The sequence below is a fragment of the Hemitrygon akajei genome, chromosome 1, assembly GCF_048418815.1.
Source record: "Hemitrygon akajei chromosome 1, sHemAka1.3, whole genome shotgun sequence".
Classification (NCBI taxonomy): Eukaryota; Metazoa; Chordata; class Chondrichthyes; order Myliobatiformes; family Dasyatidae; genus Hemitrygon; species Hemitrygon akajei.
In genome coordinates, this window is record NC_133124.1 from 215,333,988 (window position 1) to 215,360,330 (window position 26,343).

The following is a 26,343-nucleotide window of genomic DNA, read 5'->3' on the forward strand; positions in this document are numbered from 1 at the left end:
CTCCTATCTAACAGGAAAGATGTAAATAAAGTTTTAAGAGTACAGAGAAAAATTACAAGTATGTTGCCAGGTCTGTAGGACCTGAGTTATAAAGAACGATTGAACAGGCTAAGACTTTATTCCTTGGAGTGTAGCAGACTGAGGGGAGATTCGATAAAGCTATACAAAATTATGATGGTATAGATAAGATGAATGTAAGCAGGCTTTTTCCACTAAGGTTAGATGGGACTACTTCTAGAGGTCATGGGTTAAGGATGAAAGGTGAAAAGCTTAAGGGGAATATTCTTCACTCAGAGGGTCTTGAGAGTGTGGAACGAGCTGCCAGCACAAATGGTGCATGCAGGCTGGGTTTTAAAGTTTAAGAGAAGTTTGGATAGGTACATGGACAATAGGGATATGGAGGGTTATGGTCCCAGTGCAGGCCGATGGGAGTAGGCAGTTTAAATAGTTTTTAGACTAGATGGGCCAAAGGGCCTGTTTCTGCACTGTACTTTTCTATGACTGTTACTAATAGCTAGGATGCTGCTGGTTTCTGTTTCTATACACAGATTTTAACCCTATTTATGGAAAACCCTGAACATCCTCTACATAGCACCATCCAGAGACAGAGAAGCAGTTTCAGCGACAGGTTGCTATCGATGCAATGCTCCTCAGACAGGATGAAGAGATCAATACTCCCCAATGCCATTCGGCTTTACAATTCAACCGCCACGAGTAAGATATGTTAAAGAGCCGGGGTTAGGACTCAATGTATTTAAGTAAGCTACTTAAGAACTTTTTAAAAGCTATTATTAATGCTTTTTGAGAGGGTGATTTTAGATGCATATCATATTTTTACTGAGTTAAGTATTGTATGTAATTAGTTTTGCTACAATAAGTGTATGGGACATTGGAAAAAATGTTGAATTTCCCCATGGGGATGAATAAAGTATCTATCTATCTATCTATTTACTTTCCAATTTGGACATCGTATTCAATAGATACACCTGGAGGAAATCTATTCAAGAGGAACCTGTGCTTCATGAGATCGACTTCTGCAGTTTGTGTCGCAGGGAACAAGCAGCAGCTGCAGAAGGAGAGAATGAACAACCAGTAGACCCAACTGCTAACCACAGCCACCACTTAGTCTTGCCATCTCTGGCACCGGAATGTGTGAATCCTGAGGACATACCAATAGAAAACTCCTTAGGTTAGGAGAACATCACACTCAACTTGAGTGATCGCACTACTTTGCAATTTGTAATGTGGTTATGAGAATAGTCCATTTTTCAAAGTGAAGAACAATTCTTGGTGCAGATAATACCCTTGCTTCCTGAAAGAAAAATGTTATTCTTCTTCCTCTGTAGTGGTTAGCATAACACTATTACTGTGCCAGTAACCGGGTTCTTTTCCCATCACTGTCTATAAGGAGTTTGTGCATTCTTCCTGTGACTCTGTGGGTTTCCTCTGGGTGCTCGGGTTTCCTCCCACATTTCAAAGACGTTCAGGTTAGTTAATTAATTGGTCAGATGTTACCGTGCTGTATTGCTAAATAAAAATTAAGTTTCATCAGGTCTAGCTGAGTAGTTAATTTCCATTAGAAAAGGTTTTTATAATTGCAACAAAGCAGAACTTGTTAAAAGTCTAGTCCGACACAAAGATCATTTATAGTAATGGACCGCATTTTGCATAGAACTGACTTTATCCCCTTCCAAAACAATTCCAGAATTAAAGCACAGTATTTATTTGATTTATTTAATGTTTTTATTAAGTACATTTGTTTTTGGCTATTTAACTTTTACAATTAAATTTGGTTTTTAATACATTATATAAACAGATCCAAAGTAATTGCAAAGATAAAACTGTGAAATAAAAATACCAAGACTAAACACAATGAATTTAAAAGATAGAATTGCTTTAGCAATTTTCCTTTTAGATTTGTATCAGTGTGGGTGACAACAAAGAACAGGTTGGTAACTACTGGAGAGGCAGTTGCCAGCTCAGGAAGATGGCAACCAGGGGAGGAAGGGCTGGCAACCCAACCTGCATCTTCTGAGAGGAAGAAACCCTATAAGCTATGGACAGACCTACTGAGACATAACCCCAGGGGTGCCCAAGAGAGAGGGGAGGATGAGCACTTTGCCAGGACGCACTCGAGAATGTCAACCTTTGCAAAAAGATCATCAATTAAAAGTGACAGATGCATTTGTGCTTACGATTCATTCCTGGTGAGATGTAGTAGGTGCCCACAGTGCCCAGAACCTTCAAGTGCTAGAAACTCTCACTCCAGTCAGAGTAGCAAATCACTGGCAGGTTATGTGGCCTCAATCAAGCCATCAGAGGGAGTAACTACAGTTTGAGGATGTACTCCAAATCATTGGAGGAGGATGTAGTTAAGACAGCTGCAGAACAGTCAGCTATCACTGTCAGCTTTGTTGCTAAGACATTTGGCTTAGTGGAGAAGAAAACCAGCAAAGTCCCCTATACAATGGACCATGGGCCGGCCAAAATACACCAGCTAATCAGGAGCTCCAATCCTAACTAAACAGTACGGGCGGGCGCGGGGAAACAAGTGAAAGAGAGAAACCAACACTTGCTAAGCTCTGTAAATCATATGCTTATGGCACTGTACAAGGCAGAATGGCATAAAAGACAGGGAAGGGAGCGAGCCACAACCCAATGGGGTTCAGCTGCTAGGACAGAAGCATAGCGCGCACCTCATATGTACCAAACTAGAGATGGATCCACACCTTCAGAACAGATAGGGTTATCTGACATAGGGGAAAGGTCACTAACTAGTGGAGGTTGCAGAGGGAGTCCGGATCCCCAAAGAGAACTCCAAGCACAGTGAACAGTTTAGATACATTTGCTGCTCAGTGTGGAAGGGAAGATATTTTTCAGTATCGCTTCCTGTCGCCCCAGTTTATTTTCCTCAAAAATGGCTACATTGATACATCTGTACAGAAGGGAGGGATTCTCAGAGTGCCAAGATGCCTGGATCACATGGGCATGGGTCCCCAGTGCAAAGGAAAGGATGACCTAGTCCTACTGTGGCTAGACCTTGCCAACGTGTACAGGTCACTACCACACAAGCTGGTGGAGATCGCGCTGAACCGACATCATGTTCCAAGGAAGGGACCTCGTCCTAGACTACTACAGAAGTTCAGATTGAGTCTTGCCTCAGGAACAACCACATTAGGCTGGCATTGGCTCGAGAAGGGCATTATAAGCAGATGTACAAGCAGGTTAAGGCAACCCAAGTGGAGTGTAGAGGCCCTCTAAGACAAGTGTGCAGCAGCTCCCCTCCACCCCCCAAAATCAGAACCTTCATGGAAGACATCATGGTGAAAATTCTCTCCTTGGCATTACAGGGACTGAGAGCCTTCAGGACCGCCCCAGAGGCTGCTGAACGTACCTCCAGATGACTATGGCTCAAGAGGTGTGATCTGTGGACCAAGTTCAAGTTCACTGTCATTCTTCCATACATGAATAGCCATGAATACAGCCAAATGAAACAGCATTACTCCAGGGCCAAAGTGCAACACATAGCACCAACAGTCACACACAGGACAAAGCACATGTAACACGTAAAATAGCAAGCACATACAAAATATCAGTCACACGAAAAATACAGACCAAGACCCTGAGTCCATGATTGTTACAGAAATCTGCAGCTGAACACAATTCAGCTTTGTCTTTTATGGGTGAGAAAAGGAGAAGGGAGTGGGAAGCACCAGAGAGACATTCTGTAATGATTAAATAAACCAATTGTTTGGAATCAAATTACCTAGCCTGGTGCCTCAGGGCTGGGTGTATTTGCACCTGAACCATCCCCCACCCCGGCACTCCTTCTCTGCCACCTCTCGTACCTGTCCCACAGCACTTCACCCTCCCTATCCCCAACATCCTTTGGTCCCACCAGATCAACAAACTCATTCATTGCTCCACATTGACAAATACAGTACCACACAAAAGTCAGCAATGAACTAAACTGTTGATAATTGCAGAGTAACACACACAGTGCTGGAGGAACTCAGCAGACCATCAACAGAGAGGAATAAACTGTGGAGGGTTTGGGCTGAGACCCTTTATCAGGATTACTGTATACTACCTCCTCTCCCATGTGACTAGAAGAAACATTCTCAGTAAAGGGAAAGGGGAAGTATGCATCAAATAATCAATAACTGATTGGGCGAGAAATGATTACATGGCCTCCCTATACAATACCTGAGCCCATCTTTATCACAATTTGGCTTAAACTAGGCTATTCCTGAGCAGAGGATGTAGCAACAACATGTTGTTCAAATGAACAGTTGTGGAGTATCTCTGTGCTCTTGGTAGATGCGTTGTGGAATGCACACATCTCTATTAGTTCATCTGAGACATAAATGGAAGAATTGCCAAGTATAATGCAAAAATATTTGTTTCAATTAATATTTTAATTATTTTAAGCGTGTTTTTGGTCTTTTAAGTTTTACAATTAGTTTTGACTTAAAATATTACTTCAACAGATCCAAAGTGATTATGAATGAAATTTAAAGTGGCAACTTGACGACCACAGTGAGTCTGGGGCCAAGGGTGTTCTGTCAACATAGCGGGCAGACCACTGTAGAACCCACATTGCTTCACACCTCACTAATGTATCTGAAAACTGGAAAATTATGTCCTGGACCATGTAAGAAACATTGATGCCAGGGAGACAGGAAACAAAAATCTCAATCTATGGCACACATGCACAAAGGTGCATTGCCTCAATGTCAACTTTTATACATGCATTTTTGTACAAAAAAGGTTATCATAAAAAGCAACAATTCTTAAAAAGTATTTTAATTAACATTTCTAAACTATTTAAAACAAAGTTTATGAAGCAATGCACCACAGGAAGAGCCAGTCACAATGAGAACAATAGTTGTATTCCTGCACAAGCAAAACGGGATGAAGTGTAGTTCTACAATTTTACAAAACATGCTGTGTGTAGCTGCTATTGATCCTTGTTCTGCAATTTTGTTGAAGAGAGGGGAAAACAGTGTCTGTAAGTACATGTTCAAGGAGCCCACGCGGCCACCATATAATCCACGCAGACTGGAAACCAGGCAAGCGCACGCCGAAACAGGAGTGCTACCAGAAGGACATCGCAAGGACTCCCACCGTTCAGGCCCTGACGTCTTCTCGCTGCCACCACTGGGCAGGAGGTACAGGAGCCTCCACCAGGTTCAGGGCCAGTTATTATCAAACAAACATCAAGCTCCTGAACCAGAGTGGATAACTTCACTCAACATGCAGCCAATTCCACAACCTATGGACTCTACTACTCATTCTCTCAGAATTATTTATAATTATTATATTTTTCATTTCTATTTGTATAGTTTGTCATCTTTTGCACATTGGTTGTTATTCGTTGTGTGTACTTTCTCATTGATTCTGTATTATTTCTTTGTTCTACTGTGAATGCCTGGGCAAGAAAATGAATCTCAGGGTGATATATTGTGACATATACGTACTTTGATAACAAATTTACTTTGAATGTTGAAGATGAGAATGTTTCCAGGAGGGTCACCTGCTGGTGGTCACGTGTACATGGCACCATGCAAATTTTCCAAACGCTGCTCCTTCTCTTTTCTTCTCTCCTGTAGGTATAAGTTTTAAAAAAATAATTTTGCAGTTATCACTCTGCAGAGCTCCAACATGTCAACAATCCATATCAAAATTTGCTACAGGGCCCTCGAATGCCCTCACTGTTCTCTACACCCGCAGCTTCCCTGGCTCCTCCAATGCTCAGTCTCAGGCTTATTAACACCGACATATTTCATGAAATTTATTGTTTTTAACTACAGCAGTACAGTGCAACACATAAATATAACTAAATTACAGTAAAAAAATACATATCAAGTAAATAGTGTGAAAAGAGAACAAAAATAGTGAGGTAATACAGAGTTGCATACAAAGAATTACCATTCTCTTGTGCCATTTTGGGTCTATTGGTGGCCTGATCCCTTGACTACAAAGGTCGGGCAGTCTGGAATCCCTGACATCTATCAGTTGCATTTGCTCCCAGTCCCAGGTATTGCCTGATAAGCAAATTGGAGTTCAGATCATTCTCCTCTACGTTGTTTGATTATCTTTAACTTAAAAGTCCTCCTCCGGGGAAGGATCCCATTAATGATAACTTTAATTTATTTGACGTGGCATGTTTCAGCCACAAGACGATGCTCCTCAGACAGGATTTGCAGTTGGTTCCAGAAGACTTAACTACAATCTCCCAGATGTAATCCTAGATCTTCAGTCATAATGATTCTATATGATGACCAGGCACACATTCTGGACTGAACACCAAGAGCTTTATTTTGTTTTCAAAAACATACAAGTTGCTAAGCTGTGGGGAGTAGGCTAACAAGTGCATCGAGGCCAGAGCAGTGCATTTATTCACCAAGTTAGAACAGATATTTTTAAGAGGTTATTGTATTTGGCACTCTTCAAGTTGGACAGCACTTGTAAAAAATACTGAGAGTCAAAGGGACACAAAATGTATTTTGATATAAACGTATATGAGTTCACAATCAAGAACAGTCTGATAGCAGCATCACTGACCCTAATGGTCAAGTCCTAAACAACTTCCCTTCAGAACAAAAATGAAGAAGAATTTCTCTGGCCAGAGGGTACTGAGTCTGTGGAATCCATCACCACTGACGGCTGGTATATCGATGCAATGCTCCTCAGACAGGATGAAGAGATCATTACTCCCCAATGCCATTCGGCTTTACAATTCAACCGCCAGGGGTAAGATATGTTAAAGTGCCGGGGTTAGGACTGAGCTAAGTTACCATTCAATGTATTTTAGTAAACTATTTTAGAACTTTTTAAAAGCTATTTATTAATGCTTTTTGAGAGGGTGATTTTAGATGCATATCATATTTATACTGAGTTAAGTATTGTATGTAATTAGTTTTGCTACAATAAGTGTATGGGACATTGGAAAAAATGTTGAATTTCCCCATGGGGGATCTATCCATCTATTTAAAGCGGAGGTCGATAGATTCTCAATCAGTAAGGGCGTCAGAAGTTAATAGGGAGAAGGCAGGAGAATAAGGTTGAGGGGGAAAATAAATCAGCTATGATGGAATGGGGGAGCAGACTCGATGGACTGCAAGGTCAAATCACGTCTTATGGTCTTAAGTCAGTTAAAAGTCTTATTACAGAGTAAACTGCGATTTGTTCTTCAAAGGTTTTTTTTAATGTGAGGAGAATGACGCAGCCTAAACTTCTAATTTCAATGTTCAAAAATGCATGTCTTCCATCTAATAATACCTACCACTTCCATAAAAGTATTAATGACATGGTGTGATCTACAAAAGATCCACTCTTTTATCCAATAAAACACGCTGGCATCCTAACAAGCAAAAATAAGCCATTAACCTTCTGGATATACTCAGGAACTCTAGTTCTAATCATTTGAAAGTAAACTTCTCATTGTGAATGCATGTTGCTGATCAAATATAGAGTTGTACCAAATCTTCAGAGTATGTGCCACGTGTTAACTTCATTCCTTACTGCATTCGACATACAAACACATAAATGAGCTGATTCAGATTTTTTCCCACAGGTAGGCTTAACATATTAGGAACACTCCATGAAGTACAAATTTGAAAAAAAAACAATAGCAAACCACTATCGTAGAAAAAATTTGCCAAGAACAATCATGGTCATGGAAGAACCATGAATGCCCACATGATACGATATGGCACATGATGAACAAAAGAAATGTCTTTTATATTCATTCCCTCCTCCACTAGCACACTGTGTACAGCCTACAAAACATATAAACGTGAGTACATCTGTAAAGAGCCAGCATTTATTACACTTCCCTAACTGCTCTCCCCTTTGTGCATAGCATCTTACTGGAAATGAAACACCAACCCCTTTTGATCCTGCCTACCCTTAATAGCCTCCAAGAGGTCATGGTTTGGAGGCTTGTGTGCCTCAATAATCCGGACAGCTATGTTGGGGCTTTATGCTTTGGCTTTTGGTAGGGTCACCCATGCCAAACAGGTCAAGGGCAGAGGCCAGATTAAGAATGGTTTACTGGTCCTCCAAGTTCGGGGTTCAGCTTAGGCCTAACAACACTGATTGGTAAAACAAAAATTGTTACGGAAATAGCAATGAAGAATCCTTCTGCATCTGAGTGCGATGGTATTCCTGAATCTCCATCTGGGACTTGCATGACTTCAGTAGTGAAATCCAAGAGGAGGCTACTGATGAGAAGGAAGCCCTGAACACTGTCAGAGTTGGAGGAGTTTCACTGCTGCCCTAAATGGCAGTGGCTCAACAGGCAGTAAGTACCCTCAATACAGAGTCCCAGACATTGCTTCCAGGTGAAAGAGTGATTATTTAAATTTAGTGCATCAGGTTCACTGTATTGTACTACCTCTCTACACCCGGGAGACCAAACACAGTTTGCTTTGCCAAATTTATCCATTCTTTGTTTTTGTGACATCAAGCTTACTATGGTTGCCTTTGTTCATGTGTATTTTTCCTCTAAATCCCTGCAAGAAAATGAACTCAAGGTAGTATATGGTGACATACAGTATATGTACATTGCTAATAATGGTCCTTTGACTTAGCAACTCTTTCTGTTATCTCCATTGTATCTTCCCTGGATTCAGTCGATATTCATATGAACCTTGATGAGGCACCAGTAGCACATACAAAGTGCTGGAGGAACTCAATAGGTCAGGCAGCATCTACGGAGGGAATAAGAAGTCGACCTTTTGGGCTGAGATCCTTCATCAGGACTGGAAAGGAAGTGGGGGTGGGGGGAGATACACAAGGATAAGGTGGGGGAGGAGGGGTAGGAGTACATTCTAGAAAATGATAGGTAAAGCCAAGTGAGAGGGTAGGTAGGTGGGTGGGGGAAGGAGGGCGCAGTGAGAGGCTGGGAGGTAAAGGGCTGAAGAAGGAGGAATCTGATAGATGATGAGAGTAAACAGTGGGTGAAAGGTCAGGAGGAGGGGTACTGTGGGGAGGTGGTAGACAGGTAAAGAGGTAAGAGGGGAGTTAGAGTGGGCAGTGGAAGAAGAGAGAAGGGGGAGGAGGTAAAAACTCCAGTAAATTCATTCATCTTTCAGTTTAATACTTTGCAACCTCCCAAACTCCACACTGCTTTCAGAAATTTCAAATCACGTTCATGGTCTCCAATTTTCAGCCTTTGCTCGTCATTCTACTTTTTAGCTGTTTTACATTTCTGGGCTCACTTTCTGTTTCTTTCTTGTCCCATTTTGTACTGTGGCATTAACCCTTCTGTCATTTATCCTCATGTGGATTTCACATGATCAAAGGCCTTTCTTTCTATGCTTTCTACTTCTGATGAAGGGTCTTGGCTCAAAACGTTGACTGTTTAGTCCCATCCATAGATGCTGCCCGACCTGCTGAGCTCCTCCGGTACTTTGTGTGTATTGCTCTACATTTCCAGAATCAATAGTACCTCTTGTATTCTTTCTGCTTACTCTATTTCCATAAGAACCATGGTGTATAAATTCTCTATCTGCTGGGATTTGAGCAACAGAGTTACAGGGAAAGGTTCAATAGGTTAGGACTTCATTCCCTGAAGTTTAGGAGAACAAGAGGAGATTTGATAAAGGTATACAAAATTATGTTAATTTTAATTCATAATTCAAGTAGGATTTTTCCACTGAGGTTGGGTGAAATTAGAAGTTACAGGTTAAGGGTGAAAGGTGAACTATTTAAGGGGAACTTCTTCACTCAGAGGGTGGTGTGAGTCTGGGTTGAGTAGAAATGGTGAATACAAGCTTGATTTTAACATAGAGATGTTTGTACAAGTACATAGACGGGAGGGGTTTGGAGGGTTACAGTCAAGGTGCGATTGATGGAACCAGGCTGAATAAGTTTGGCACAGACTAGATGGGCTGAATGGCCTGATTCTGTGCTGTAATGACTCTATAACTGTTCTCTAATGTTGAAGTTTTGATAAAAAGGTCAATGACTGAACATGTGAACAGTCCAATCTGTGGGTATTTCCTGCAGTTTATTTCAATTTTTTGACATGTGCTGTATGTTTCTCATCTTACCTTCTCTTGCTTGTATTCTTCATACTCTTCATTGTCAGTGGGTAATTCAAGTCTGCACAAAGGGCATGAATTGGTCTGCAAAAAATAAATTTTCAACAGTTAGGGAATTTCTGCAGTAAATCAATTTGAGAATGTTGAAGGAACTCAGCAGATCAGGCAGCACCTCTAGAGAAGAATAAACGTCAACTGTTTAGATGCTGCCTGACCAACTGAGTTCCTCCAGCATCTTGTGCATGTTCCTTAAGATTTCCAACATCTGCAGAATCTCATATTAATGTAAAAATGTGTGCAGAAAAATTATCCAAGTATGTATGTTACCTTGAGATTAATTTTCTTGCAGACATTTACAGGAAAGTAACTATACATTAACAAAGACTAACAATGTGCAAATGACAAATATTGCAAATAAAAAATAATACTAAGAACATGGTTTCTTAAGAGTCCTTGAAAGTTACTCTGTAGGTTCTAGAATCAGTTCAGAGTTGTGGTGAGTGTAGTTATCCACTCTGGTTCTCAGCAGCCTGATGGTTGTAGGGTCATAACTGTTCCTGAACCAGACCATACGGGAGCTAAGGCTTCTATACCTCCTGTCTGACAGCAGTGCTTGAAGAGAGCATGGCCTGGATGGTGGGGGTCCTTGATGATGGATGCTGCTTTCTCGTGGCAGTACTCCTTGTAATTATGCTGAATGGTGTGGAGGACTTTGCCTGTCATGGACTGGGCTAAATCCACCACGTTAAGAGTCATAGAGCACTTCAACACAGAAACATGCCCTTCAGTCCATCTAGTCTGTGCTGAACTGTTATCCTGCATAGTTCAACAAGATGCCCCCCTCATTATTCTAGACTTGAGCTTGTACAAGCCCAGAATCAACTTCTGCACTTTCCTGTTCCTGGGCATTCCATACCAGGCTGGTGAAACCAATTAGGATACTCTTTACTGTGCATCCATAGAAGCATGCCAATGATTTTGGTGACATGCAAATCTACACAAACTTCTAAGAAAGTAGAGGTATTGACATAAACACAAAGTACACTGCAGATGCTGTGGTCAAATCAAGACGTACACAAAAGCTGGATGAACTCAGCAGGTCGGGCAGCATCCGTTGAAAGAAGCAGTCAACATTTCCAGGAAACGTTAACTGCTCCTTTCAACAGATGCTGCCCGACCTGCTGAGTTCATCAGAGGCATTGACATGCCTTCTTTGTGATGACACTTATGCCAAGACCCAGGACAGATATCTAGATATGACGACAAATTCACCTGCGTCATTAAGGGAAGAATTCAGGAAAGTCAAATTATTGCCTAAAAGAGCAAGAGACATGACACTAGAACCAAGGATTTTAAAAAAATGGAGGAACTAAAAAAAATTGAGCACTTTGAAGTAAACTAATCCACTAATTGCAGCAGAACAGATTCTTGCTGCAAATGTGCTCCTTCAATAGAATTTGCATCCCAGTTCTAATGAATTACCAGTTTTCCATTAAAAAATTATGTGACCACTGACTCCAGACAGACAATCTCTAAAGAGTATTGATAATGGCTGGGGTCACCTGTCTTATTTATATTTTTAACTTACTGAGATACAGCGTGGAGTAGACCCTACCCAGCAAACTGCCAATTTAATCCTAACCTAATCACGGGACAATTTACAATCATCAATTAACCTACAGACCAGTACATCTTTGGAAAATGGGAGGGAACCGGAGCAGTGGAGGAAACCCACGTGTTCACAGGGAGAACATACAAACTCCTTACAGGCAGTGATGGGAACTGGACCCGGGTCATTGGAACTGTAAAGTATTGTGCTGACCGCAACACCACCATTTACACTGTAAAGACACTGCCCAGAAGGCAGCAATGGCAAACCACTTCTGTAGAAAAATTTGCCAAGAACAGTCATGGTCATGGATAGACCATGATCGCCTACTCCATACCACACGGCACTTATGAATTAATGAGCAAAATAGATGACGCTGTAGAACAATGCAAGTGGTCATTGGTAAATAAATAAAAGGAAAGGTTTAAGGAAAGAACCCTCCCAAAAATGGGCGTCTCCATGAGTAGGAAGAATTGAGGTTAGTGATTTTCTAGCCACCCTAAGAGACTTCACCCTTAAAAATGTTATAAAGCTAAAAAAAACAATTGAATTGTACTATTATATGTTAATTAGATGAGGAGGAGGAGAAAGAGGATTGATGCGTACACACTCTTACCTTTCCTAACCAGGGCAAAATACAATCAGAATGGAAGAAGTGTTCACATGGCATTTTCTTCACAACCTCTTCTTCTTCAAATTCTAATAAGCAAACCGGGCATTTGAGGCCCTTGTCTGAAATAAACGACATAATCTTTATTATAGTGCATCATAAAAAACTTGGCAACACACTTTGATGTCACTTCTCATCTAAATGAAATCTGGAATTACCAAGCAGTTGGTGGGCAACATCACTGTGGAAGACAAAGATGCACTTTTCATTCCATGACTATTATCAGATTTTCTACATATCCATTCCCAATACGAGCTGTTGCCAGTAAGCCAACATGTATTGCTTTTCAGTGATTGGAAAAAGTGCAGTGAAATCTTTTGTTAAGGTGCAAGTACTCTGCTGTATGTATTCTGCATTTGTTCTAATGTTACCGCAGACTTCCTGTTGTTACGTACCCCGTAACTGGGTGTCTAACCGGCAGAGAAAGAAGTATCTGTTGGAGTCTGGTGGTACTATACTAAAGATGTTTATTAATAAAAATAAGCAAAACCATATCAATAATGCAAATATACATATAAAACCAGTTAGCATTAATAAACCTAAAAGTGTAGGAATAATAATAATCAATAATAAACAAGCTCTATCAATGTCTAGGGGTAAATAAATTGTCATAGAAAAGTATAAAGTTCAGTTCAATTCATGAGTGCTGATGTAGTTATAGGGGAGAGGGGAGAGGGGAGAGGGGGAGGGGGAGGGGGAGGGGGAGGGGGAGGGAGAGGGGGAGGGGGAGGGGGAGGGAGAGGGGGAGGGAGAGGGGGAGGGAGAGGGGGAGGGAGAGGGGGAGGGAGAGGGGGAGGGGGAGGGAGAGGGAGAGGGAGAGGGAGAGGGAGAGGGAGAGGGAGAGGGAGAGGGAGAGGGAGAGGGAGAGGGAGAGGGAGAGGGAGAGGGAGAGGGAGAGGGAGAGGGAGAGGGAGAGGGAGAGGGAGAGGGAGAGGGAGAGGGAGAGGGAGAGAGAGAGAACAGCTACAGTCAGGCAAACCTTCCGTTGCTTTCTTAATCTGTCGTATCAGTGTGGTCATTCAGTTATGACCTCTCCGTCCTTCTGTGGTGGACTCGTCACTCTGGCATGAGTGGACACACACACACACAAGTCCCCACCGGCCCTGCATTAACACTGATTGCCTTAATGACCGACCTCCTGGTTCGGTCTTCAAAGCCCCCACCTTTCTTGTGGGTTCCAACACTCAATCAATGTCCACTGGTGTGTCTGAAGGGTGTCTCTCCAGACCTGTCTTTTTATCCCTACTCACAGGGACTCAGCTATCCATCACTCCTGAATGACTGTGTCCATCAAATAAGGCCACTCCTTCAGTCCACTAAGGAATGTTTATGAGCAAACTATTGTCCTTGCAGCGAAACAGTAAATAATTCAAAAAGGAGTCACAATACGGTTAATCAGCAATTTCCCCCTCTCTCTTATCTGTCGCCAATGTTCTTGCTTGTTTTTCCGTCTCTCTTTCTCATGGTCAGCATAGCAACAGTAATAGTTCATGTTTCTCGGGGGGGGGGGATGGTTAACTCTGTACCCCATTGTCCATCAGGTCTATTCATCACTCATAACACCCCCATCCTTCTGGGAATTTTCACCAGGGGGAAAATTAACTAATAAAGCACATGACTGAATTACAGAGTTTAACAAATACAGTAGTTGTCTTAACTACTAAAATAATACAGATACACGTTCAAATTAACATCTAGATAAACAATCAGCAATTACATTGTCACTCCCTTTAATATGTTGTATCTTAATATCAAATTCCTGTAACAGACTCCAATTTAATAACCGCCTATTTTTATTTCATTTCATCAGCAAAAAAAATACTAAAGGGTTGTGATCTTAGCTTAAGTGTATATTACAAAGTGTGAACCAATACATGTGTGATTATACTGTAGTACATTATAAAAGTTTGTGCAAATACTAATCTCTATTTTACTTTTAAACTTAACATTCAATCTTCCATGATGTTGTCTTTATTTTTCACATGCTTTGTCAAATTCCCTCAAAACCAGATCCTGTGGCATTTGTCAATCCTTGTCCCTTTTCCACTTAACTCTCAGTGGTTAGCTTGCTCACCAGTGTGGAGTAGACCATCACAGACTCCTTTCACAGGAGTTATCTTATCACCAATGTTTTCCAAACTAACCCCATTTGCTGAACTTCCACACAATTTGTTAATTTTAAAGCATGTCAGTAATTTTATCTTCAGGATTTTTCATTCTATTTGTTTTCAGTTTAACTGGTCAAAACAACATTTCAAGTTCTGCCTCTCCAAATCACATACTTGAACAACATCAGCAAGCTGTTTATCTTTGAATTTCCAAACAAACTGCAATTGATTCACAGGCACCTTGTTAACAAGCCATTGTTCAGTTCATGGTCCCTTCACTTTTGTCAATCCTTCTAAAACCAACTCAGACTTTAAATTTTCTATTTAGGAACAACACCTTTCCCTTCTCCTTCAGTAATATTCACATCACCAGCTTTCATCATTAACTTTTAACACACCTTCTAACACAAACAACTGAAAATTCTCACTTTCCACTGGTACCAAGGTTAACCCTTTCTTCAATGAACCAAGTCCATCTGACCCAAAAGAACTGCATTCCTTTTCAACTAAATCAGATACCTCAGACTTTTCCTGAGTTTCAATACTAGGTTCAGTACCCTGTGCATTCACATCCTTCACATCCTGAACACACTCAAACGGGACATCTACCTCTTCCAGGCTTTCAATAACAGTCCCCTTTTCAAATTCTAAGTTCCCCTGATCCTCCCAGTTACTCTCTGGGTCACTCCCCTTTGCAGTAAACTCAACCTTGCAAGTTAAAACAACTTCATCTGCTAACCCAGCAGACTCCCTCAAGGTAGCAGCATCCTTTTCATTTAGGACAGCCCTTATATCATTATCGGGAACACATTTAAATTCTTCAACTTCTTCAAACAGTTCTGTCAAGCCAGACAGATCATCCATGTCCAACCCTGGACCTTCTAACTGCCTTATCTGTTTCTCATCTTTACTCTGTGCCGCCATAAATTCTCTCTTGGCTAAGGGTAGATCTACCTCCTCTCCTTCACTCTCTTTCACCCCACTATCCTCCATTTTACCACCCTCTAACCCCTCTTGGTACAGGGTTGGTAAAAACGTCTCCGCCAAATCAACACTGGACTCATTTAAACTGTCCTCTTTCTCAGCCGCATTTCTCGACATGCTGCGAGTGATCGCGCATGCGGGATAGATCTTAGAATCCAGGGGCCGGTCCTCAGCACTCACAGGCTTACTCGTCAGCTTCACTGCTGAACACACGTCACCACCTGCTAAATCATTACCAAGAAGGACGTCCACGCCGTCTCTCGGTAATTCTGACCGCACCCCTATTTCGACTGGTCCAGATACCAGGTCACATTTTAAAATGATCCTGTGTAAAGGTACAGCTTCTGTCCCTTTTCCTATGCCTCTTAACACAACCTCTCCAGTTTCAGAACCAAAATCTAGCACCTTACTTAGGATCAATGACTGGTCAGCCCCAGTATATCCCCAGATTCTCACTGGAAATGGGGTTTCTCCTTCTTTCACAGACACCGTCTCTTCCAAAATAAATTTCTCACGCCCCTCTCGTACTCTATCTACCTTTGCCTCCCTCACAAATCTGCTGACCGACTCAATGCAACCTGTTGGGACTGCCGTTTTCCCTTTTCCTGTCTCCTTCTTCGGAGCAAAACACTTAGATGCTACATGACCAGCTTCCCACAATTATAACAGGTAAAGCCAGGAACCTTCCTGCCAGCCTGCTTTTCCTCCTCCTTACCTTTACCACTAGCTCCCGGCTTATTCTCTACCTTGGCCGGCGGGCTTTCTCTACCGTCCCTACTACCTTTCTGGTAACTCTTATTTGAGGAAAACTTTGACTTGTGGGTTAAGGCGTACTCGTCCGCTAACTTGGCAGTCGCAGACAGAGTCTCCTTCTCCTTCTCATCCAAGTACATCTTCATATTTTCAGGGATACAACTTTTAAATTGCTCCATCAACATCAACTGCACCAGTTTATCATAATCTCCAACAACCCCTTTTGAGGCACACCAACGCTCATAACACATCTCTATCTCACGGGCAAACTCTAAATACGTGTGGTTCCAGGGCTTCTTCAAATTCCGGAACTTCTGCCGGTGTGCCTCTGGCACCAACTCGTAACTCCTCAGTACAGCCCTTTTTACCTCCTCATAATCCTTAGACTCATCCATAGACAATGCCGAATATGCTTGCTGAGCCTTCCCCCTAAGTACGCTCTGTAACAGAACAGCCCATTTCCCCTTAGGCCAGTTCTGATTCACAGCCACTTTCTCAAAATGGAAGAAGAACTTATCGACATCCATCTCCTCGAATGGAGGTACCAACTGGATCTCCCGACTAATCTTGAACCCCTCAAGGTCTCTTCCCTGCTGTACCTTTAACTTCTCTATTTCCAGCGCATGCTGCCTCTCTCTCTCCCTTTCCTTCATCTGCCTTTCAGCTTCTTCCTTCTCCCTTTCAGCCGCCTCTTTCCTCCTTTCAGCTTTCCTTTCTTCCTCCTCTCTTTCCAGCTGCCTCATCTGAAGTTCATGCTTCCTCTGTTTCTCTTTCTCACCCAACTTTAATTTTTCTATCTCTAACTGAACCTCCCCCTCGGCTGGTTTCCTCTCAGGGAACAGGTCCAATACATCTGGTGTGAACACACCCTTTTGATACATAATGATTAGCTATTTCTCTCTGTATATCCACCTTTCTCATCGACGATTTCACCTCTGGGAGATCTAATCATTTTGCAACATTCACCAATTCAGCCTTCCTTTCTTCCTCCTCTCTCCTCCTTTCAGCCTTCCTGGCAGTCTCTAATGCTCCCGCAGTCGGGTCTTTTAAAAATTTGACAATGTCCATCTCTGCTGGTTGCCCATCTGGTTAATCTCACAACCAGATCAGATAAGGGACTTTTATCCCGATTCACTGGCCCCCTAATTTGGTAATCAAATCTCGAGACAAGGCCCCATTTTGTTACGTACCCTGTAACTGGGTGCCTAACCAGCAGAGAAAGAAGTATCCGTTGGAGTCTGGTGGTACTATACTAAAGGTGTTTATTAATAAAAATATGCAAAACCATATCAATAATGCAAATATACATATAAAACCAGTTAGCAGTAATAAACCTAAAAGTGTAGGAATAATAATAATCAATAATAAACAAGCTCTACCGATGTCTAGGGGCAAATAAATTGTCATAGAAAAGTATAAAGTTCAGTTCAGTTCATGAGTGCTGATGTAGTTATAGTTGTATTGTGAGAGAGAGAGAGAGCAAGCGAGAGATATAACAGCTACAGTCAGGCAAACCTTCCTTTGCTTTCTTAATCTGTCGTATCGGTGTGCTCATTCAGTTATGACTTCTCCGTCCTTCGGCTAGACCGTTCTTCTGTGGTGGACTCGTCACTCTGGCATGAGTGGACACACACACACAAGTCCCCACCAGCCCTGCTTTTACACTGATAGCCTTAATGACCGACCTCCTGGTTCGGTCTTCAAAGCCCCCACCTTTCTTGTGGGTTCCAACACTCAATCAGTGTCCACTGGTGTGTCTGAAGGGTGTCTCTCCAGACCTGTCTTTTATCCCTACTCACAGGGACTCAGCTATCCATCACTCCTGAATGACTGTGTCCATCAAATAAGGCCACTCCTTCAGTCCACTGAGGAATGTTTATGAGCAAACTATTGTCCTTGCAGCGAAACAGTAAATAATTCAAAAAGGAGACACAATACGGTTAATCAGCAATTTCCCCCTCTCTCTTATCTGTCACCAATGTTCTTGCTTGTTTTTCCATCTCTCTTTCTCATGGTCAGCATAGTAGTAATAGTTCATGTTTCTCGGGGGGGGGGGGATGGTTAACTCTGTACCCCATTGTCCATCAGGTCTATTCATCACTCATAACACTGTAGTGTGGTAACTTGACCAGTACACAATTCTCTTAATTAACATCCAGTAATCGTTTTAATCTAGTAATCAAATTTAAAGTTGTTATGGTGTAGAAAAAAATGTGACAGGCCCTAATAAAGTAACTCCATGAGTTTAATTCCCCTGTCTCTTCGCCATTTCTTTGTTCTTCATGCCTATCCAATTTTACAACATAGAAATTTACAGCACATTACAGGCCCTTTGGCCCACAATGTTGTGCCAGCCACATAACCTACTCTAGAAAAGGCCTAGAATTTCCCCGCTGCATAGCCCTCTGTTTTTCTAAGCCCCATGTACCTATCTAAGAGGTCTCTTAAAAGACCCTACTGTATCCACCTCTACCATTGGCAGTGCATTCCACACACCCACTACCCTTTGTGATGGAGCTAGAGATGTGTCTGCCAACAGGGACTGACTGTGGCCTTTCAGTCAAGAAGTCCAGGATCTAGTTACAGAGAGAGATGATCAGACCCAAGTTTATCCACCAGCTTCTGAGGGATGATCACATTGAATGCTGAGCTAAAGTCAAAAAAGTGTCCTGGAATGTGAGGTACCATTTTCCAAGTGGGACACAGGACGAAGTGGAGTGCTTAGGCTATAGTATCATCATTTGACTGATCTGAGCGGTAAGCAAACTGGAAAGGACCCAATGTAGCAGGAAGGTGGGAGTTAATGTGAACCATAGCCGGCTGCTCAAAGCACTTCATTATTGTTGAGGTCAGTGCCACTGGATGGTTGTCATTGAGGCTTTTTGGCCAGACTAAATGCTATGTTTGGTGTAAGCCAAACAAAGCACATCAGAAACACACCATCCCGACCGTGAAGCATGGTGGTGGCTGCATCACGCTGTGGGGATGCTTCACTGCAGCAGGCCCTGGAAGGCTTGTGAAGGTAGAGGGTAAAATGAATGCAGCAAAATACAGGGAAATCCTGGAGGAAAACCTAATGCAGTCTGCAAGAGAACTGTGACTTGGGAGATTTGTTTTCCAGCAAGACAATGACTCCAAGCATAAAGCCAAAGCTACACAGGAATGGCTTAAAAACAACAAAGTTAATGTCCTGGAGTGGCCAAGTCAGAGTCCAGACCTCATATCAATTCAAAATTTGTGGCTGGACTGGAAAAAGGCTGTCACTCACGATCTCCATGCAATCGGACAGAGCTTGAGCAGTTTTGTAAAGAAGAATGGGGAAAAATTGCAGTGTCCAGATGTGCAAAGCTGATAGAGACCTATCCACATTTTTGGCTGTAACTGCTGCCAAAAGTGCATCTACTAAATACTGACTTGGAGGGTAATTATGCAATTTATTATTTTGTTTATAATTGTAATAAATTTATATCTGTAGAAATTTGTTTTCACTCTGACACAAAAGAGTCTTTTCTATTGATCATTGTCAAAAAAGCCAAATTAAATTCACTGTGATTCAATATTGTAAAACAATAAAACATGAATACTTCCGGGGGGCAGGGGTAGAATACTTCTTATAGGCACTGTAGGCCCTTCCAGCCCTTTAAACCACACTGCCCAGCAATTCCCCCAAATTTTATCCTAGGTTCATCATAGGACAATTTACAGTGACCAATTAACCTTCCAACCGGTATGTCTTTGGACTGTGGGAGGAAACCGGAGCACCCGGTGGAAACCCATGCACTCACAGGGAGAATGTACAAACTCTTTACAGCCAGAGGTATGAAATTAACCTCTACTGTAGAGCATTGTGCTAACTACTATGCTACCATGCAACCTGTTAACTGAGGTTCTAACAAACATCTTCGACATTTCACCTACGAATCTGTTGGGGTCGTCTATTATGTCCGTTCCTCCTGAAGCAGCCTCCTCTACATTGGTGAGACCCGTTTTAAATTGGGGGACTGCTTCATCGAGCAACTTTGTTCCATCCACCAAAAGCAGAACTTCCCAGTGGCCCAACATTTTATTTCTGATTCCCATTCCAACATGTCAGTCCACAGCTTCCTCTTGCGTCACAACGAGTCCCACTCTCAGATGGAGGAGCATCACCATGTATTCCATCTGGGTAACCTCCATCTTGATGGCATGAATATCGAATTCACCTACTTGTAAAATAAAATTCCCTCCCTCTCCCCTCCCCTCTTCTTCTACTCCCCACTCTGGCCTCTTACCACCTACCCTTTCTCCCATGGTCCAGTCTCCCTCGGGATTGATTCCCTCGGGATCAATGAAGTATGCCTGCCTGTCTGTCTCTGCTATCAGGTTCTTTCCTCTCCAGCCCTTTACCTTTCCTACCCACCTGGCTTCACCTATCACCTTCTAGCTTTCTCCTTCCCCTCCTCCCACCTTGACTGAATGTGCATTTCCATGAATGCTGCCTGACCTGCTGAGTTCAGCGAGCGTTTTGTGCATGTTGCTCAGAGGGATATATACAGCCACAATCACAATAGAAGTAGCAAACTGAAGGGCTTGCACTTCATCCTCTCCATTTCAATGCCCATACGATAAAGGCCAGATGCGGCATCGATGCCAAGGTGAGAAACCAAGGACCTTCTAATCTATAATGCTCAGAAATACACACAGCACTTGTACATAGTTCTTTCCTTTTGCTTGTTTTTTCTTTCCACTCTTTTCTATAAGTGTATACCTCAGATAAATACTTTGTGGAGATTTGTGATATATATGATTATATGATATATATGTACAATGTCTGAAATATATCTTATGGAAATGTTTGTTTGATGAACTTCAATTAAAAAATATAAATTACAAAAAAAAAAGAAATACACACAACATCCATACAATCAGACGCAACCCATCATTGACATGATTCAAATATTTAACAAGACTGCAATGCGAATTCTGTAAATTACAGCCACCACTGTGTCAGGCTTGAAAGACCTACCTGCCTGTGCTGGTGTTACAGGAATAGAAGGGAGATTTTTCACAATCTCCTTCTTAGCTGCAGGCGGTAGCCTGTGATCCCAGTCAGAAAAGTCTACTTGTCCCAGGTCTAGATCAATCCCTGCTAAAAGAGACCTTTAAATCAAAGAACACACACACAAATAGAATATTACATTTGTTAGCATTTTTCAGTTTTCTGAAATCCAATCTTAAAGCAAATCAAAATCAGTTAACAAGGTTCAATCAATTAAACCCTTAGTTCAGTGAAATATCATATACTTGATACTGTTACACAATTTTAAATAAAATTTTACAGTATGCATTTTAACAAGTCGCAATTCCCTATGATTAATTTTTGAGTGATATTTAATATGGTATTTGAATTTTCATGAACTGAAATTATGCCCTTAAATATAACAACAGAAATCTACAGCACATTACAGGCCCTTCAGCCCAAAATGTTGTGCTGACCATGTAACCTACTCTAGAAACAGCACAGAATTTCCCTACTGCATAGCCCTCTATTTTTCTAAGCTCCATGTACCTATCTGAGAGTCTCTTAAACCCTTTTGTATTCACCTCTACCACTGTTGCTGGCAGTCCATTCCACACAACCCACCACTTTCTGTGTAAAAAAACCTACCTCTGACATCCCCCTTGTACCTACTTCCAAGCACCTTAAAACTATTCCTGCTCATGTTAGCCACTTCAGCCACACGATCAATGCCTCTCGTCATCTTATACACCCAATCACCTGAACTCAAGTTACTGACTGTATTAAATTGGCATTAGCAAGGGTTCAGAAGAAGTTAAGAATTATTCTGGAAATGAAAGGGTTAATGTATGTTTGAGGGCTCTGGGCCTGTACACACTGGAGTTTAGAAGAATGGGGTGGGGGAAAGAGTCTCATTGAATATCAGAAGGCCTAGACAGAGTGGATGTGGAGAGGATATTATAGTGGGGAAGCCTAGTACCAAGGGGCACAGGCTCAGAATAGAGGGACATCCCTTCAGAACAGAGAGGAGGAGGAATTTCTTTTGCCAGAGAGTAGATGCATGACATCATTGGGTTTACTCAAAGTGGAGGTTGATAGATTCTTGGTTAGTAAGGGCAAAGGTTACGGGGAGAAGGCAGTAAAAATGAGATTGAGAGGGAAAATAAATCAGACATGATGGAACAGTGGGGTAAACTTGATGGGCCAAATGCCCTAAATCTGCTCTTATGTTTTAAGGTTCTATCCCCCTTAAGACAAGGGATAATTTGAGTGAGATAACAAAGTAGAATCAATCAAAATTACAGCCTTAATTGACTAAAGAACACTGTAGAAATATTCAGGATCTCCATCAGAAAAGTAAAACATTTCGGGTTAAGACACTTTGCCTGGACTAAAAAATCTGAAGATGAGGTAACCAGTATAAAGAAATGGTTGGGGGTCGGGTGGGGAGCAGTGGGGTAAGAGCTGGCAAGCAACAGAAGGAGTCTGGTGGGGGAGGCAAAGTTGAAATAGTGACACAGGCTGTGATGTGAGAGGCAGACATATAATCAAATAAGGGAGGTGGGGTGCGCAGATGGGAACAGTGGGGGGAGGAATCCCAGTAAGAGGAGAGTGAGAGAGAGAGATGGGTAGATGGAGGAGGTGGGAGAGGGGAAATGAACTGGGTGATAGGGGGCCGGGTTCAATTCAAGATTAGTTAATGCCACAAGTGTAAAGGAGAACAAAACAACAGTTACTCTGGATCCAAAGCAGCACAGAAAGGTGATAAAGAGAATAATAAAAATAAGAATATAAATACATATGATAGCTCATATACATTGACTATATGCCCAATAAAGTGGCACAAGCCTGCCCATACATAAGGTGACTGACAGGAAATTATAAAGGCTGTATGTATTTACTGTCATTCAGTTTTTCTCTGTTATATATTGCTTTGTACTGCTGCCGCAAAGACAACAAATTTCACGACGTGTGCCGGTGATATTAAACCTGATTCGGATACACAGTGTCGCTCGCGTCAACAAGCAACACTGCTCGACGATGTGCTGTGGGAAACCCACACACGTGTCACCACGATTTCCCTGCCAGCGTAGCATGCCCACAATTTACCAAGCTGTACATCTTAAGAATTTGGGAAGAAAGCAGAGCGTCCGGAGAAAACATACACAGGTTTCCTTCGCAAGTCGCCGAAAGGACGTACAAATTTTATTGATTTATTTATTGAAACACTTTCAGCTGTGCTGCCCAGTAATCCCCAATTTAACCCTAGCCTAATCACAGGACAATTTACAATGACCAATTAACCTACCGACCAGTAGGTCTTTGGACTGTGGGACGAAACCAGAGCACGCAGAGGAAACCCATGCAGTCACAGGGAGAGCGTACAAACTCCTTACAGGCAGTGGCGAGAACTGAACCCGGGTTGCCGGTACTGTAAATCGTGCTAACCACCGCACTACTGTGCCACCCACCATCATGGAGACAATGGAATTTTGTAAAGTCACTAACAGTGAGTGCATCCAAAAAGAATGTCTTTACAGCCACCTACTTTAAAACCCTGGAGTGCCAGACATCAGGTATTTATCACCATTCAAACCCACCAACTTCTCCAATGCATTGCCTTATTTAATTCACATTAATTGCTTCTTTGGACTGTTTATTTACTCCAGGTAGGTTGTTCTTCACTATTTCGATGAAGAGAAACACAGTTTCATTTCTCAGTTCTAACAAAAGGTCATCGAGGTGAATCTTAATTCCTGTGCTCACTCCACAGACTAATACAGCACGGGAACAGGCCTTCAGCCCTACTGCCCCATGCTAACCTTTTTAAGCAAGTCCCATTGGGCCTATATCCTCCGAAACCTTTCCTTTCCGTGAACCTGTCAAGCCCCCTTTAAATATCAAAATCAGGTTTAATATCGCCGACATATGTCGAGAAATTTCTATAGCAATGCATGCTATAGAAGGAGAAATAAATAATTACAGTAAATATATATATGTATATTAAATTAAATTAGTACAAAAACAGAAATAAAGAAGTGAAGCTTTGTTAACGTCTCAACCACTGCCTTTGACAGCTTGTTCCGTATATCGACCAGGGGTTTCTATTAAATCTCTCCCCACTATGCCTTCTAGTTCTTGATTCCCCAACCCGGGAGGGACGAATATTGAGCCTTTCAATGGCCCTCATAACTTTATACACCACTGTAAGATCTCCCCTCCTATCAAGTCCAAACCTATTCAAAATATCTACTTAAGTCCTGACGAAGGGTCTCGGCCCGAAACGCCAACAGCGCTTCTCCCTATAGATGCTGCCTGGCCTGCTGTGTTCCACCAGCATTTTGTGTGTTGTTGTTTGAATCTCCAGCACCCGCAGATTTCCTCGTGTCTGTTTAATTCATTCCCTTGTGTCCTCACACAATCGTTCCAGCTTTATGGCATCTTTCCTACGGCAAGGTTGCCAGAATTCAATACAATTTTCCAACGTTTTGCAGGAGACTCCAGAGACTTCTACAACACTTCCTGTTTCATTTCATACCGGCAGCGAGACACAGGGCCTACACTGAGGCCTGTTTCTTTCGTGACATGTCACAGAAGTAATTTCGCCCACCATATATTTCACCCCTCTGTAAAAGTCACTAAAAAAGTTCTACCTGGCCAGCTCTAACAACGCGTTCTGTCGATACTGCTCCTCGGGATTCGTCGGCTCACAGTTATGCTCCTCAAAATACGAAGTCATTTTGCCGGAGACTCACAAGCTTGGTCAGATGATTGACAGGTGCAGTGACCAATCTAATCTACGAGGTCAGCCACCGACTTCTCAGGCAAATCAACGGTGAGTAGGCGGGACCTTACTTTAGCTAAGTAACTTTGACGCGCGAAGTCGGATGTCCGGTTACTTCCGACCCCACGTGACTCACAGCCGGCCAATCAGAGAAACTTGGTTATAATCTCCAAGGGTAACCAGGTTGCCGAGCGACAGAGCTACGCGGCCTGAAGAGGAAAGTGGTGTTCAAGGAGTCAGAATCACTGGCCTATGTCGTGAAATTCGTTTATTTTTCGGCAGCGGTAGATTGCAAAACATAATAAAAATAATAAATTACTGCAGATGATAACAGAGCAAAAAGAGAACAGAAAGAAAAAAGATAGTGAAGTAGTGTAATCAAATCACAAGAGAAAATCTGCAGATGCTAGAAATCAAAGCGACATATTGTACACAAAATGCTGGAGGAACTCAGCAGGCCAGGCAGCATCTATGGAAAAGAGTACAATCGGGGGCGAAGAGGAATTTGAAGATGTTGCCAACAGAACGGCTAAGACTAAAGAGGTGGTTCTGCTGCAGAAGCACATTTAATATTCAAGAAAGAACACATCTATTAAGGTTATAATGTGTGGATTACTTCAGAGCCATGTACAAGTTGGCAGAGGGTCAATAAGATCATCACTCAAGGATTTATACACCAAGAGGACCAACCTTGTTGTGGTTTGGAGGTTTGTGTGCCTCAGTGACCTGGAGAGCTCTATTGGCTCTTGGTAGTGTAACTCATGCCAAGCGGTCAAAGGGTAGAGGTCAGACTAGGAGTGGTCCACCAGTCCTGCAAGTTTAAGGGTTCAGCTCAGGGCTAACAACCCTGACTGGTAAAATAAAACTGTTATGGAAGCAGCAATGAAGAATCCTTCTACATCTGAGTGGCCAAGGACAGAAAGAGAGGGAGGGACCTTCACTGCTGCCTGAAACACCAGCAACAGCAAGATTTGTACATGGGAAATAGGTTTAATTGATGGGTCACTGGCACCAGTACAGGGAAGGAACTGTTCTATCAGGACACAAATAAAAGAAAGCAGAAAAAACCCAGGTGGTTACAAGTCTGGAGCAACACACACAAGATGCTGGAGGAACTCAGCAGGTTAGGCAGCATCTATGGAAAATAAGCAGTTGACATTTCGGGTTGAGACCCTTCTTCAGGTCAAAACTTCAATCACATAATAGAACTTTATATAAAAATTCCAAAAAAACAATTAAATTCAATTAGAAATTAGGTTTCTAAATCTAACTACAAAGATCTGAACAAACTTAATGGGTCTGGCAGCATTTGTCAGAGTAAAGGAATTGATGACATTCAGTGTTTCAATGCGAAACATTGACAATTCTGCCCCCCTCTTAATAG

At 42.2% G+C, this 26,343-nt stretch overlaps 1 protein-coding gene across 2 annotated transcripts; it reads right to left on the bottom strand.

The window, feature by feature from the left end:
- Nucleotides 1-1,720: 1,720 nt before the first annotated feature.
- On the bottom strand, nt 1,721-24,991 carry rnf181 (ring finger protein 181). 2 transcript variants are annotated; one of them, XR_012100771.1, is made up of 6 exons: nt 24,829-24,991; nt 21,182-21,315; nt 12,278-12,393; nt 10,062-10,136; nt 5,481-5,606; nt 1,721-3,425 (listed from the first exon to the last, which is right to left on the bottom strand). XR_012100771.1 is itself a non-coding variant. In XM_073060723.1 (5 exons), the coding sequence occupies exons 1-5, from the start codon at nt 24,912-24,914 to the stop codon at nt 5,547-5,549; spliced, it is 471 nt and encodes a 156-aa protein (XP_072916824.1). In that variant the 5' UTR covers nt 24,915-24,990; the 3' UTR covers nt 1,721-5,546. The 2 variants fall into 2 exon arrangements, 1 of the variants encoding a protein (XP_072916824.1); XM_073060723.1 differs by having other exon boundaries at nt 1,721-5,606; nt 24,829-24,990.
- Nucleotides 24,992-26,343: the final 1,352 nt, after the last annotated feature.